At 40.4% G+C, this 16756-nt stretch overlaps 1 protein-coding gene across 1 annotated transcript; it reads left to right on the top strand.

Moving 5' to 3' along the window:
- Nucleotides 1-2460: 2460 nt before the first annotated feature.
- On the top strand, nt 2461-15069 carry AQP8 (aquaporin 8; the record flags this gene model as incomplete). The annotated part of the gene is made up of 5 exons (XM_082260555.1): nt 2461-2708; nt 9913-10039; nt 10739-10953; nt 13091-13225; nt 14791-15069. The coding sequence occupies 5 exons, from the start codon at nt 2461-2463 to the stop codon at nt 14831-14833; spliced, it is 768 nt and encodes a 255-aa protein (XP_082116681.1). The 3' UTR covers nt 14834-15069.
- Nucleotides 15070-16756: the final 1687 nt, after the last annotated feature.

The raw sequence follows: 16756 nt of genomic DNA on the forward strand, positions 1-16756 counted from the left end.
ATACAGTGTAACCTGTTTCATTGGAAAAGTGAGTTTCGGAATGTTGCTTATCTTTTCTTAGGTTCAACAAGTGCTCAGATAATAGAAAGAAACAATATTCAATATTTAGATCTATGATTTCTATGATAGCTAAGGTTGGCCATGTGTAATAAAAGTTTTGTTGGAAAATGTCCCAATATATCCCAGCAGGTGAATAATCTGCACACTTTGCTATTCGTGCCAAATTTAGAGTGGCATGCAAATCTTTAATTAGGTTCAATGACTTCAATAAATTAGGTAGCCATGCCTTTGTAAAGGATAATGGAAAATATTAAAGAGTAAGCTTATGTATAGACGTATTTGACCTGATGAAAAAATAAAGTATATGTAAACCCAATTGCTGAAACCTCATATAATATTTAACATGTTAACGTTATTTTAAAAGTATTTTTTTTTTTTCAATTTTCACCAATAACTTCTTTGGCAGGATCACTAGGTCTTGCCTTGATGTCCTTGGCTGGACCCAGTGATCCTGCCATGAAAGTCATTGTTTAAGCACTGCCTGTTATAGAGGGACAGTGCTGTGTCCCTATCTACCAACTGATCATTTGTGGTGTCACTCTGGCACACAGGTTTCTGATGGAGTTAAGAGTGGCCAGTATAACACATATTACAATACCTGATTTCAAATAAACAATGAATTGGATAAAAAGTCACTGTGAAAAAAATAATTTCCGTCACTATACCTTCTTATCCAAAAGATTAAATATATATATTTCCTTTTTTTTTAAATGCTCCCGGTCATTGTTCCTACTTCTACATTTCAATACAGTCAATAATGTTTTTCTTTTTGTTTGTTTTAAATCGTTTTAATCAAACCGGATCTTGGAAGAAGGCAGGGTCCATTTCGGTTGTCGGCATCTGAAGCCCACTAGTCTTTAGTTCTGGGATTGCGGTGCGTGCATGCAGCTCCCGATCTCACACCTGTGCAGTAATGTCACGTTCTGATTACAGTATTAGACGATTCCCATGAACTTCTGGGATATCCAAGGAGTACATGGGAATTGCCTTGTAAAGCAATCACCTAGGGTGCTAGAGTAAGTAGTGCTGCAAGAAATATATGAAAAATAGGAATTTAGGAAAAAAATTTGCCAATTTTAGTTTTTAAATTATTTTTATTGGGTTTTAAGTTTTAAACAAGAACAAATATAACAAGGCATAATATTCAGATAACATAAACTACCAAAGTTGTATGACAAGTAAGCGTGGTAGAAATTTGCCAATTTTTAATAGCACTGCAGATGGCCATGGGAATGCTTGCAGGTTAAAAAAATGGATGTAACTCAGCTTTATTACACCATGTGTTGCCATAAATCCACATAAATGCTGATATATCCAGATTTTTTCCACCATGGGACTGCCAAGAGCGGGTCCCACCACTTTTCATACATTGCTCTCCCCTTCCACCGTGGACCTGCTCAAAAATCAAAGCAAAAGCGCCATCCCTTTAAGAGGTCTATCATATTCCATTCTGGTGATAGTGAGCCAGGTTTTCTCACTCAGAAAAGGAGGATAAGCAGTAGTACAAATTTCCAATGTGTATGGCCCTTTAAGGGGTTGGATCTCCCGCTCCGCTTCTCTGCAAAGAAGCTCAGAAAATCAGGGAACTCCTCATAGTACTTTAAAACCTTAATGTTTTATTAAAAACTATATTGCACTTACAATATTGTAATTAAAATTAGCATATGTAAAGTAAATGACATCCAGGCATCAGCTCCTGTGTCACTTCTGGTTTCTGCCAATTACATCACCTAGCTCCGCCCTACGCGTATTGTCACAATACCATGTGACTTCCTCAGGGGATATTACATAGGCATGGCCTACTTTTGTCACCATCGGAAAACCTGCTATGAGAAAAGCCATGCAGCCATTGCTAGGGTGCATGCACATAGACAGGAATTGGCTGCAGGAGATCAGCAACATGGGTATGCAAGAGAGATTAAAAATGTGAAAACAAGTATTTTATTAAAAAATGGCAATGGTTTGTAATGCATAAAACTTTAGCAAACTAAATGTAAATAATTTAGGGTTTACATGTACTTTCAATCTTTCAAGGATTACCTTTCTGAAATTGGTAATATATCATGGTTGGATCGTAAACATCGCAGGAAGGTTTTTGTATATAGTTTTACAGTATTAGCTGCGTTCACCTGGGTGATAACCAAGCTCAACTTTAGTGTACTGCAGACAGCCATAAACCAGGTTATGTATACAGTCATAAAAGTTAATCGTACACATATTGTTGTTCTATATTCCATAAATGTCAAATTCCTGTAGGAAGTTAATCAACACACTTCTGTCTATCTGTTTATTTCTGGTGACTGTAAACTTGTGTAAAACATACATAAAAGAATTACAGAGGTTCAAAGTTGAAAATGTTACATAAACTTTTCATAACAAATTGGTATTCTCTTTGTAGATATGGGGGACACAGAACTGGGTCAGATATCCTTTAAAGACATGGAAGAGGACAGCCCCAAAAAGCAGCCAAAACTTCATTGGTATGAAGCGTACGTACAGCCATGCATAGCGGAGCTCATAGGCACCATGCTCTTTGTGTTCATTGGCTGCATGTCTGTCATCATGAACAACATATTCGGAAGCCTGCAACCAGCTCTAGCTCATGGATTGGCCCTTGGGCTCACTATTGCCATCCTGGGGGGAATCAGGTACAATTCTGTCTTCTTATACATGGTATCATTACTTCATATTCTTAAAGCTGACTACAGGGAAACCACTAAAAACACAGTTGAAATTCACTTATGCAATTGAAATTCAGTTCTGTCAGTTTTCTGATCCAGGATCCCCTACCAGAGGTCATAACCAAGTCCGTAACATCACTTTTCTACGCTGTAGTTAAGCAATACATTTTGAATACCGCCACTTCCCGTGCCTGACGATTGTACGAACACTGATGAGGTCATCACTCTGATACCCCCTCCTGTCTAGCTGGCTGACAGTGTTAGACTGAAAGCATTGTGCAAAAGGGCCTACATTGGCTCACACTGTTGTTATCCCTCCCCTTGTCTGTCATGCTGACCTGGTAAATAGGGAAAGACATACAGACAAGTAGGGGCTTTTAAATACTGAAATAAACGAATTAAACTAATTAAACATTTTTTTAAATTTTTAAGAATTATGGAAAGGTTATAACACCTGTCAGGTCTTTTTTCGCCTCTATACAAACTTATATACATAAAAAAAAAAATATATATATATATATATATATATATATATACACAGTATATATATATATATATATATATATATATATATATATATGAAAATATATGTGTATATGAATCATATGTAAAGCAATGAAGTCCTATTAACTGTAATGAAATATTGAATAAAAAAAGTCCCAGAATAAAATGTATTCCAATGAGAAAAAAATATATTTAAATGGGAAAAAAAAGGGGGTGTCTTCCAGTGTCCTAAGAAAACCCTCCACCTTGAATCTTAACACACCACCACTTGTGCTCATTGCTGATTAAGCACTTCCCAAATTCTAGGCTGCCATTAGCAGCAAGAAGCTCTTCATTATCAGATAGAAACTCCCAGCCTCTCAAACAGCTAGAAACCGGTAGGTCCACAGGTGTCCAAAGTTCTGATGTTTGAGGGAAGAGTTACACTGTGCATACACGAGCTGTAAAGAAAGAGGGTGCTCACCACATAGAGCCACACCGGAGGGTCTCATGTAGCCTAGTAATTTATTAAAATGTAAAGGAACCACATACAATCACATACATCCAAAAGGATAACATGGCATATAAAACAGAAAATCAAATCCACTTACTAAGATGGCCACCGATTTTAATCCCCGGAAATGGCGGCGTGAGGTCAGCGCATGATCCAGCCCCAATTTATTTTGTGCAAGGGCACGTCCTTAGAGGGCATTTGATACCAAATGCCCTCTGAAGACGTGACCTTGCATGAAATACATTTATTCAAGGTAAAAAAATTGACATAGACGTGGAATGCTTCACTCTTTTCATCTTGACACAGTTTGAGGATGAAGTAAAAGAGGGAGGGCACTGTTTAACCTCAAATGCATGTTATACAGAGAGTTGAAGGTATTGTAAGGTATTGCAGGATGACTTCCCATCTGTATCTATTGTAGGAAGGACAGGCTCAACTAGTATTGGAAGCAGTAAACCATGCACAAGACATGGATATCTAGGAACATTACAACAACACTTAACAAAACTAGTATGTTTACTGTTTGGCTTTTGCCTTGTCTGGCAGACTCAAGAATCTTAAGGATACATTTAGCTGTGACTTGAAAGGAAGAAGGGTGAAGACTTTGTGTTTTTATAGCCATCTTCTTTCCCTCTGCAGGCTCTTGACTTGAAATGTACAGGCTCTTTATAAAACACTGCTCACTTTAGTAGCAGTAATATTCAGTTGTTCTACATCAAGATAAAAGGAAACATAGCCTGTTTGTAAAGGTATCCTTATTCAGGTGTGACTAGGGTAATGTGACCTATCTCTATATCTGTGGATGTGAGCTCCAGAGGCTGCAAGGCTGATAACCCAGTGCAACGGTCACAAGAACAGAAATGCTTCTATGACTGAAAGCTTATCTATTTTCCATTTAATTTGGCAAGGTTTATCAAAAGCAAAACAGAGCCAAAATGATTTAGCAAATGAAGGTAACCTTTAAGATGTGGAAGTACTTTGTATTTGAGTAAATAATAAGTTCAAAGTGCCTTATTTCTTATAAAATGTAAGTCTTCTGCAATATGTCTTTCGTGCCATTGCATTACCCATAGTCCAATTAGAATTTAGCTTACACCGACTGAGTTTAGAAAAGTGAAAACAGATTGGTTAATAGGGGACTACGTATCTTGCAATGGTTTCATGAATAAGCCCTTCAATGTCATTGTCTCTATACAGCTACTATTTTGGCCTCCTAAACATCAATGCATTAACATTCTTGGATCCCAAATGTTGATGCCATACTGTTAACATGCACCAAATTGTGTCATCAATGTAAGACTTCAACATGTTATTTATAGTAAGTTTTTTTATTTTTATTTTTTTATTTGAAGGGTCAGCTCAACCAAAGAGTTAGTTAGTTTAGTAAATGGAAGAGCCTGGTTGAGTGAGTCAGCCTCTAAAAGAGCATGATAGGGTAGTTTATCCCTTGGAAGAACCTTGTGTAGCAATTCAGCCTCTGGAAAAGTAAGGTAGGGATAGTCCATCTCCGGAAATAACTGGAGAATTGAGCCAACTCCTGAAAGAGCCTGGTGAAGTGATTCAGCTCTTGGAAGAGCCTGTTGTGTTGGGCCAACTCATAGAAGAGCCTGTAGAGAGAATCAGCCTATGGAAGAGCTTGGCTGGGTGAGTCAGTCTCTGAAAGAGCATGGTGGGGTGGCTTAGCCCCTGGAAGAACCTCATAGAGTGATTGAGCCGCTTGAAGAGCCTGGTGGGTTGGGTCAGCCCCTTGAAGATCCTGGTAGAGCGAGTCAACCTCTGGAAGAGCCTGGTTGAGTGTATCAGCCTCTGAAAGAGGCTTTATATATGTCTTATATACTCCAACAGTGAGAATTTCCTGCCATAATTTCAGACTCTGTCTTTTCCATCTCGGGATTTGGGGTGCTCTCTCCAATTAACATACAAGCTTGTTAGTGAAAACAACCCACACAGACATAGGGAAAACGTACTAGTTCTACATGGTGTTCATAGAAGGAATTGAACCCAATATGTTTTTAAAGAGCATTAACCATTCTCCTGCCTTGGTAGTAGAATTTAAAGGAATAGGAAATCATGGTTCTTCTTTACACTGCACCTGAAGCCCATATTATTACAATGAGTGCGTAGCATCAGCCAATCACATTTCAACCAATCAGTTCAAAACTTTAAAAGGTGAATTCAAATTGGTTGCTACAGGTTGCTACACTTTGCACCTTGCTCCTGTGAGTGTCTGTTGTTGCTGTATCTATGCAGAATTGCTTTATTATTTTGAGTATATGGTACCTATTCACAAAAGCTTTTTCATGTTAGTTGCGTCCTTTGTGCTTGGGAGGTTTCTGTGTTGTAACCATTAACTGGCATACATCTGTTCTAACCATTAACTGGCATTTAAGGGCAGAAAAACAAATAGTTATGCTGGTGAGCCTTGCCTTAGATAAGAAGTGACAATATTGCTTTTCCATTGTCAAAACCTACTATCTAGTCATTTACTCTGTGTATACAAACACATACACCTGACTAAGCTTGATGGAATATTGGAGGCTGGAGAGACCACAGGCTGTGTCTCTAGCAAATATCATGGTAAAAGTCAAGGCATCCGGAGATTTGGATTATGCCCCGTACACACGTGCAGATTATCTGAAGACTTTTGTCTGCAGACTTACCTTTTCTATGTAGTGCAAAGGCCTGCCGGATTGCATACAAATTGAAAGTGTTTAGGTTTGACCTCATATTATATGGTTTTGGTAAGTCTGCAGACAAAAGTCTTCAGATAATCTGCACGTGTGTATGGGGCATTAGGTAAAGATGCAAACTGATAAATTCGCTGCATGCTTACTCTATCCACATAGAGGTGCATCTCAAAAAATTAGAATATTATCAATTAATTTATTTAAGTATCTCAATTGAAAAAATGAAACTTGGAGAGCGCAAGTGCAGGCAGCCAGAGCGGATGCAAGCCTGAACTTCTCCGCACACTCCCTGCACATACAGCCTTCATTAGCGACCCTCTTCCCCCACTCGGTCCAGTACTGTGTCGGGGCGGCAGGTGGGCAACACGTCATCCCAGTCAGCGGGAAGACCTATAACAGTCCCTACTGCCCACCTCGTGTATCCGGGAAGGGATCCAAGATGGCGACCGGCACCAGCTCCAAACACACAGGGAAGAGGTAGCTGCCGCCACAGCCCCAGAGCGATAAAGTGAAGCCCCCAGGCTCAGGAGCAGGCAACACAGACCCTCCCAAAGCCCCTCCATATTCAGGTGAGCCGGCTGACCTTTTTTGCTCATTCCAGCCCTGGCAGATCCCCCTCACAAGTTTCTACACAATCTCCAGGCCATGCCTCCCACATTTCCTCTGCTCTGGACAGGGACATGGCAGACATCTTCCTCAGCTGAACCAGTGGCCAGGATGCAGATGCTGACAGGAGGCTATCCTTCTTGCCCGCTATGCTGACATGCTACAGAGGGAATTAAAGAAAGCTACCATTCATTTACCCTCTGATCTGAAACAAGATTTCCAGGCACTGGGATATTGTTTGGACAGCATCGAGTCTAAAGTTGATGACACTGTGCACAGAGTGGTGCAAAATTTTTCCATGATCACCGATCTTCAAGATCGACTAGAGGAAGCTAACGCTAAAATCGATGACCTTGAAAATCCTGCCAGGCGGTATAACTTCCGTGTACAGGGACTGCCAGAAATGGTTAAAGATCTCACTTCTATCACCTACTCTTTGATGCAATCTGCTGTACCAGATATTGAGGAAATCCATATGGAGATTGACCGCATTTACAGGGCCTTAGTTCCCCCAAAACGGGCCCCCTAGAGACGTGTTTGTGAAGCCCCATTTCTTCAGAGTCAAAGAAGTGGTCATGAAGCATGCTAGGGAATATCCCGATCTGGAAGTTGAAGGCTAAAAAATCCAGATATTTGCAGACATTTCACAAGCCACTATTCAAAAACGAAGAGTGTTCAAACCCTTACTTTCTTCACTGATTCTTCACTGATTCTTTGTGACATTAGAGTTGCAAAGATGCACCCATCTGCATCCCCCATTTGCTTCAGGCGTGGCCAGATGGGTACAAATGTATCATGTTTGGTGGCAGTGCCCAGTAGTCACCAGATTCTGGATTCACATATTTATTTTGATACATTCAGTGACAGGGGTTAATATCTGTAGATCCCCTGAACCAGTGCTTTTTCAAAAGCTTCCTTAAGAGGTCCCCAGAAAATCAATAAAACTCATCACATATATAGTATATTTTTAGCAGCCAGAATAACTATTGCTAAATACTGGAAACAGTCAACAGTTCCCCTTGAATACGTGAAGAATAAACTTAACTGAATCATAGTTAATGATAGACTTACCTGTATTCTCCACAACTCTATTAAGAAATTCGATGCGACATAGGATCCATGGATACGATACTTATCTGTAACCAAATAAATTGCTGACTGACCCTTTCTTTCCCTTTTTTTTTTCCCTCTTTCTTTTTTCTTTCCTTCCCTTTGCTTTTCCCTGATCTACTCTCCTTTTCTTTGTGTGTATAAATTATATGAGTTTCACTTTTTGAATTGAGTTACTGAAATAAATTAACTTTTTGATGATATTCTAATTTGATGAGATGCACCTGTAATACAGAAAGCAGGATGACCTCTAGGTTTCTAGGTTTAGCCCTCCTAGTTTTTTTTGTTTTTGCATGGGTCACCAGTGGTCGGGCTATAAAGACCCAAACCTAGGATGCCAACTGTGATGGTAGTCACTTTGGATGGGGGGCCCGTGGAACCCAGCTTACCTTAGAGAAGTTGAGAAGTTGAGAAATCCCTCTCTCAGCTCCCTCGGCCCCTCTTATTTGTCTTTTAGGGGCACAGGGTGACCGAGAAAATGATGGACGACTACTTGGTGGACACTGAGAATGTGGTTTTGATTGCTTCAAATGGGGCTGTGATATTTGTCCACAATATCCCTCAAGAAATCTATGATACATTAATTCCACTGTATCAGAATGATAGACCTATTTATGAGCTTTGCCTCATAGACTGTTGTCGATCGTTGCCATGAAGTCTGTGACTTCTGAATTGTAGGGGCGTTGCTTGGATGTGGATTCCAGGTTCTTCAATGTAGGAGATGGACAGTCTGTTACTGGTGGTCTCCTGCTATATTCTGTGTATTAAGGTGTGATATGTTTACACTTATAATAATGTATACACTTATAATCAATGATGGCAAGTCTGCTAATTAATTAACTCAAGTTAATTAAATCACTGTCATCTATTAGTTGCTAGTGGGAACGTATAATACTGTTTGTGTTGGTTGTTCCTTAGACCTGTTAATTATAAAATTCTGTACACAATTTCATCTTCATATGATAATGAAATCAGGCATCTGACCTGATGTGGTAAATATTCGATGTGAGTTTTTTCAATAAATGTTCCAGATCTTATACAAGCTGTTCTCGGCTTGTTTTGTATGTGGGCGGCTAGAATATCTGATATCTACCGGTATGTTCAAGACTGAAGGAAGCGGTATTCTGATGGAAGCCCACAAGCACTTTGTGTGGTCGTGTTTCTGTTACACCAACATTTTTAATGGAGGTTGCGGATTTGAGAATAATTTATATTTTAATCCACATTTTATTTTAAAATATTTTTATTGAGTCATACAGATCAAATGATAAATAGTGACTTTGGCATGAATAACATGATTGAAAACTGTGTATAGATGTTGCAAAATTGGTACACAAAGGTTTTCTTATTTCTTATTGTTTTGGTAACCTTTTTCATTTGTTCCATTTTTCAATGTTCATTAGAAGTGATATAAATATAGTTTCCACTTCCTAGATACAAAATATAACCATAGGTTGGGGGGGGGGGCAGGCAACAAAGAGGAAGTCAAGTAATCTCATGGCATTACGTAGGAGCTTGAGTTATTATGAGTACCTATGATAAGGCTACCGTTGTCAGGTAGAAAGATGGTGGAACATGTCTAGATAGGTGATAGAGCCAATGGTCATTGAGCTTCCGGGGATCTGTAGGTGAGCGATAGAAAGTAGCTGTTGTAATTACATAAGGATTGTAAGTAAATATAGAGGTAGCACAATAAAAAACCGTCTATCTTATCTATAATTGATACATTAGTGTCATGCAAACTGTATTAATCTGTTCCATATTGTTTCAGTGGTGGCCACTTCAACCCAGCTGTATCCCTGGGCGCCTGGATAGTTGGAGGACTCAACCTTGTCCTAGTAGTGCCATACTGGGTCTGCCAGCTATGTGGTGGAATGATTGGAGCAGCGCTGGCCAAGGTAAGGGGGCCACAGTCACTTCAAAACTTCATAAATACATGTCTGTAAATGCAATATTTTGATAGGAAGGAAAGTAGGATAGGGTGAACATGTGTTTCTTTTATTGCATTATTAAGATCTACTGTCCCATGCCCTCTGGTCCTCCCCCTTCCATGTGAATTTTTCCTTTTTTTATACTTAAAGCATTCAGGCTGGTCACATGCTGCTACAGGGACTTTTTCCTCTTTGTCTAGTCTCCAGTAATGGGTGGCCCTTAGAGATGCAAAGAGCTTCTCCGACATGATGACATCAGAGCCACTTTCTGCATCATTATACTATGAGCTTAGAGCACTGTGGTTTCCCCCCCTCCCCCCCCCCCCCAAATGGGGAGGGTCCATGACACCTTGCACTCACAGGAAGCGGGTGGATTGATGCTAAGCATCAATAAATGCGGAAGAAGACTGGCCCTGTTTGGCAGAATATTCTGCGGGGGACAGCGTCAGAGATAATGTGAACAGTGCAACCAGAACTGCTTTTTAAAAATAGCTAGGGCATCAATTTTTAATAAAAACATATTTTAACTGACACAACCTTGTTAGGCTTGCCACACAAAAACAGGCTGCTGTGTTTGTTATTTAGAATGCAGAGCTGTGAATAGTGTTACTGTTTGTTGTACTTTCATAAAATGTAGGGTACTCACCGATCTTCGTTGTTTTTCAGGCACTGACTCAACAAGAAATTTATGAGAGAGCTGAAGGAGCAGCATTCAATGTGGTGACCACTGATGCCCAGGTTGCCCGAGCCGTTGGAGCTGAAATAATCATGACATTCTTCTTGGTGTTGGCTGTCTGCATGGGGGCCATTAATAAGAAAACCACTACTCCCCTGGCTCCCTTCTGTATTGGCTTCACTGTGGCAACGGACATCTTGGCGGGGTAAGAGAAACATACACTTATGCAGAAACATTTACTGTCTTTGAAAGAGTGAAATTGAATTTTTGGATGGAGTTCAATGTCTTAATAAACATGGCTGACTGCTTCCTACACTGTGAGCTTTAGTGGTGAAACCAGCTGAGTGTTATGGTGTCTCCTGCAGCAACCAATAGTACAATATTCTGTTTAAAGCTGAACTCTAGGCAGATATAAAACATACACATTATGTTATGCAATATTATTATTGCAGCTGTAACCATTAATACATCATTAAATGTATTTTTGAATGCAAGCAAGGCGCACATGATTTTGAATAATGCCTCGTACACACGTACCGATCGTCGGCCGACCGATCGGCCGTCTTTTGTCCCCGGGCTGTCGTGTCCGCTGAAAAGTGCAAAAGACTGCACACGAATTTTGTCCGCCGACTGCAGAAATGATGTCATGTGATGGTTAACTTTCCCTGTGTTTTTTTCTTTTCTGAGCATGCCCAGTCTTGCAAATCTGCTGTCTGTCGGCCGAATTCTGTACTGACTGGCGAACAATCGGCCGTTCTGGTGTCGGCCTACAAAAATTTTAATGCTTGCACGACAGATTCTGTTCGGCCGAAAGTGCGCTGTCGGAAGCATCATACTAACAAGCCTACAATCGGCCGATCGGTCGTCGGCCGAATCTTTTCGGCTGACAATCTGCACGTGTGTACGGGGCATTAGTATCAGCCTCTTGCAAACTCCTTAAATTTTAAGCTGTCACTAGACCAGGAATAGAGACATTCTCCAATAAAGACACTATTAGTGGTAATCCTGATGAAAACCAGGAATTCACTCACTTTAGACGGGTTTACTCTCACCCTCCCTAACTCTATCCAAAACATAAAAAAAAAAGTTTTGCCTTTAGTTCTACTTTACGTCATAAAAGGATAGTTAGCCACTACCATCTCGTTTCTCCCAGATAGACATCATATGACGTCCTCCCAGTCGCACACCTCCTGCATGCCCTAGAGGCTGCGCAGCCGCACAATCTGTGACTAGCAGTTTTCACTGCACAAGTTGCATTGGGCTTTTTGATGACCTTCAGTGAAGCTTCAGCTTTAAACCAATCACTAGATTAGAGGTATAGGCAGTGGACTAGATTGGAGGTATAGGCAGTGGACTAGATTAAAGGTATAGGCTGTGGACTAGATTAGAGGTATAGGCAATGGACTAGATTGGAGGTATAGGCAGTGGACTAGATTGGAGGTATAGGTAGTGGACTAGATTGGAGGTATAGGCAGTGGACTAGATTGGAGGTATAGGCAGTGGACTAGATTGGAGGTATAGGCAGTGGACTAGATTAAAGGTATAGGCTGTGGACTAGATTAGAGGTATAGGCAGTGGACTAGATTGGAGGTATAGGCAGTGGACTAGATTAGAGGTATAGGTAGTGGACTAGATTGGAGGTATAGGCAGTGGACTAGATTAAAGGTATAGGCTGTGGACTAGATTAGAGGTATAGGCAGTGGACTAGATTGGAGGTATAGGCAGTGGACTAGATTGGAGGTATAGGCAGTGGGATGATATGCCAATCTTGACTTTTCCTGTAAAAGTTGAACTTGGCCCCTTCCCTTTCGATTGCCTAAACCAACCTATTGCTAATCCTAGGGTTGGGTTGTCTTAGTGGACATTGGGGAGACTATGGAGGAGGGAAAGACTTATTTTGCAAGTAAAAATGCATATAACGTTAGCTGCTTGTATCTCAGGATCTACTGATAATCTTCAAAAGCAGTTTTCTGTTGGTGCCCATTCACAACTATGGGTTGCGGTAATGCACATTTTATCTTGTGTTAATGCAACACATGGCAACAGATCTACCACTGTGCATTGTGTTGTGGTTCCATTTTGTATGGCATCCCAGTGTACTAATACATCACCCCAGCACTGCATTGTATTACAATTCACAGCAGGTGCGCTGTGATGCACTGGGTGGGAAAAAAATGTGCAAATTCATTTTTGCTTGCGTTCTAAATTTATTTGAAGTAACTGTCGCATGTGCGTTTTTATTTCATATGCTGAATTACATAGATTAATGATAGGGTTGCTTTAAATGTCACCCTTTACTGCACCTGGAAAATATTTTACTCTCTATTCTTGCACTATTACAGAGGAAGCATATCTGGAGCATGTATGAACCCTGCAAGAGCCTTTGGTCCTGCCATAGCAGCAAATTATTGGGCATATCACTGGATATACTGGGTGGGACCTATGATTGGAGGTCTATTAGTTGGCGGTGTTATAAGGTAAGAATATAATTTTATTCTTTGTGTGTTTCTATAAAAATATTTACAGGACAGCAAGGGTCAATCCACCCCAAAAGTGATATTTTAATGTTAGATACAATCTGGGGGATTTATTATCTGGCTAGCTTCTTGCATCATTGGGACGGTAGCAGGGAAATCCTGGTACCATAGTTCTCCTTTTATTATATCTTCCCCTGTTAAATCTAAGGTGCCCCTTATTGGTTCCTTTTAGATTATTTTGTTTATTTACTAAATCATGGATGTAGGTTGAGGGCCTATTGAAAATAAAATGTGCAACTCAATGTGCACTGATGCCCCAAAACAATGGGGTTGATTTACTAAAAGCAAATAGACTGTGCACTTTGCAAAGCGCAGTTGCCTTATGCAAGTGCAGTAGTTTCAGGGCTTAGTAAATGAGGTAAAGTTTGACTTTGCAAAGAATACCCAATCACATGCAAGGAAGAAAAAAAAAATTAAGATCTGGAGCAATTACACTTGCATATTGCAATCGCACTTTGGAAAGTGCACAGTCTATTGGTCTTTCTTTAGTAAATCAACTCCAGTGAGCCATTTTAGGGTTTCAATCAGAGAAAAAGCCTGAAAGCAGAGCAATAGTCAAAAATCTAAAGGCTAGTACCGTGCAATATGTGGTGATGAGTCAAACCTTAGAAGCTGCTGCCCCCCTAAAAAACACCCCTGAGAAATGGGAATGTTTTTGGTAGTGGAAAAGGAGTATACTGAGTAGGGGGCTGCTTAGCAATGTAAATATGCCTCTGGAAGGGGTATAATTGTGTACCATAGAGTAACCAGCACTTATGTAAATAATTAGTTGGAGCACTTTAAAGAGCACCTGTCACTTTATGAGTAAGATGAACTTTAGAAGGAACTGTTTTTCATGCATTTTTTTTTTTTTTTATTCTTCATTTTTTACACATTTCTTTTCTATCAGCATTCTTTTGTGTACAAAGCACAGTTTTAAAGTACTTTAAAGAGCACCAGTTACTTTTTTGATCACTGTTTTGATCACGGGTAATTTTTTTAAGTGCCGGTTCACACTACCGCGGCACGGCTTTGGGCGCGACTTGCACGGACTTCATAAAATTAATTTCTATGTAAGTCGCTCCAGGTCGCCCCGAAGTAGTACAGGAACCTTTTTCTAAGTCGGAGTGACTTGAGTCGCTCCTATTAGAACGGTTCCCGTACTACACAATGGAAGGCGACGGACCACGACTTGCCAGGCTGACAAGTCGCCTGACAAGTCGGAGTAGTGTGAACCGACACTAATGATATTAATTTGTTGATTTTATTTTGTGTTTACCTGCATTCACGTTTACCAAACACTGGTTATGCACCTATAGAACCTTATTTATTTCCGCATAAGGCACTTTATGGTACACAATTAAACCCTTTCAGAGGCATATTTACATTGCTAAGCGGAGCAGTGGTACTACTGTGCCATCTCTTTTGATAACCCATAGTGCTCTGCTAATCCTTTTGTCAAGCATGAAATGTTTTTATTTGCGTTAAAACAAACGATACAACTGTCACGTTTCTCTTTCTTGAAGGTTACTGCTGGGAGACCGAAAAATTCGCCTTTTCCTAAAATGACGTCATGTGAAGAGCCTTCCCTCTGCATGTGATGCTCTTGCTGGACCTAAAGCAGATGACTCACTTTTACCAATTACCACCACAGAATTCCAGAACTGGAAACAAACTCATGAACTTTCCCAGCTGGCCACAGAAACCTGGAGGGACGACCCAGCAAACTGCTCCGTGAACCCTGCTAATTCACCACCAAGTCAATGCCAGAAGTTAAGCAGCGATAGGTTAGAAGCAATGGCTCTCTTATCTCACAGCTACTAAGAGGACTGTGGATGGCTCTTTCATGCACTGCCCAATATGAGTACTCTGATCAACGCCTCAGTCTGTCGTTGTCCCAGGGCAATCTGGGATTACTAAACCTCCACACCTATTGAGCCAAGTCTGGTGCTGCAAAGCATTAAATTGTGGAACACTTGTCTTGGAAGTCACAAACGACCATTTCTCTGTGTCACTTGACCACTGTGTGGTTTTCTTTTCATAAAGAGAAACTTCAACCAAACTACCTAAAATGTTATTTTTAGTCTCCTAAATTGTTCCTTTATGTAAATAAAAAAAGAACAATATGTACTAGTCCATGGTGTTCAACATTGGCCTTCTGTCAGCCCACAGGTCTTCTTTCCTCCCCTGTTCTGGTGCCATCATCTCAAACGTATGTCCCATACAGGTGCAGACCTGTCCTACAGACCAGGCAGAGCTTCATGGCATGTCTGGACATGTGGGAACTTATGTTAAACCCCCTCACACATGTGCAGAGGAGCCACGCTTCTCTTCAAGGTTCCATATACTGGGAGAGATCTGCTGCTTTCTGCACGTGTGCAGGAAGGTTTTGCTCTGGCAAGTCCTATAGACTCATGGCATGTCTGCACATGCGAGAGATGTGCACAATTATTATGATTCACATATAATCCTCACCTAGGCAAGGATGCAGAAACAAAATAATAGTAATTGAAAAAAAAAAAGGAATAGGATTCCTCCATCTTCACAGACAGTGTAGATGGGGAATTCCCCCCTGCCCGGCTATTGTATTCTGATAGCTACGAGTGTCAGCTGTCAGAATACCCAAACAGTGCCTGCAGCTTATGGCTTCCTGCTCTGGTCAGAGATGTAAATTTTTCGATTTTTTCTCACTTTCTGTACAGGTGTTCTGGTCATCAGGACAGGAGGGGATTGTTAGAAATAAAACCTGACTGCTGCTCTAATCCTTCCTTTTCAGATGTGGGTAGATTTCAGTATCTCAGCCATTGTGGAACATTATCAGATATGATACAATAATAATTGAATTCAGGAATCAGTATAAGATATTGTGTAAGCTAGTAGATTCCAAACCAATAAAGCTGAATTCCAGGGATGTATTTTATTGCATCCTTATATTGGACCAGTCTGGAAAGTATAAGTGTACATTTGTCATACCTGTGGGATCCCAGAAGAAGCTGCATATTCACTGTAGATTGGCTGCCCTGCTGCATAGTAACCAAAGAGGGTTGCTCACTTGGCCAAGACATCATTCAATTTTTTTTCCAGTGATTGCAAGACCTTCTCTGATTGGATGAGGTGGAGAGGTAGGGCCATAATGTCATGATCTCCACTTGGTCCAATCCGAGAACACCTTGCATTCATTGAAAAAAAATACAAGGCATTGTGTGCAGGGCTGCTGTTAGAAATCACGGGGCCCCGTACAGACTATCTGGCAGGGCCCCCCCAAGAAAATATGAAAGATATATTTAGCTAAAATTACAACAAAATCACTATTATCAGACACAAATTCAACATAATTCCTGCTAAATCTAAAAAAAAAAAAAAAAAAATATGTTAATGAATAAAAATGAAGATGAGATGAAAAAAAATATACAGGCTGAGCAGTTGGAGCTCCGGGTTCAGAGAGACAGAGGGAAAGAAACAAAGTTACAAATAAATTCAGGAGCAGAGCTA

Source organism: Pelophylax lessonae (genome assembly GCF_965119305.1).
Source record: "Pelophylax lessonae genome assembly, chromosome: 6".
Lineage (NCBI taxonomy): Eukaryota > Metazoa > Chordata > Amphibia > Anura > Ranidae > Pelophylax > Pelophylax lessonae.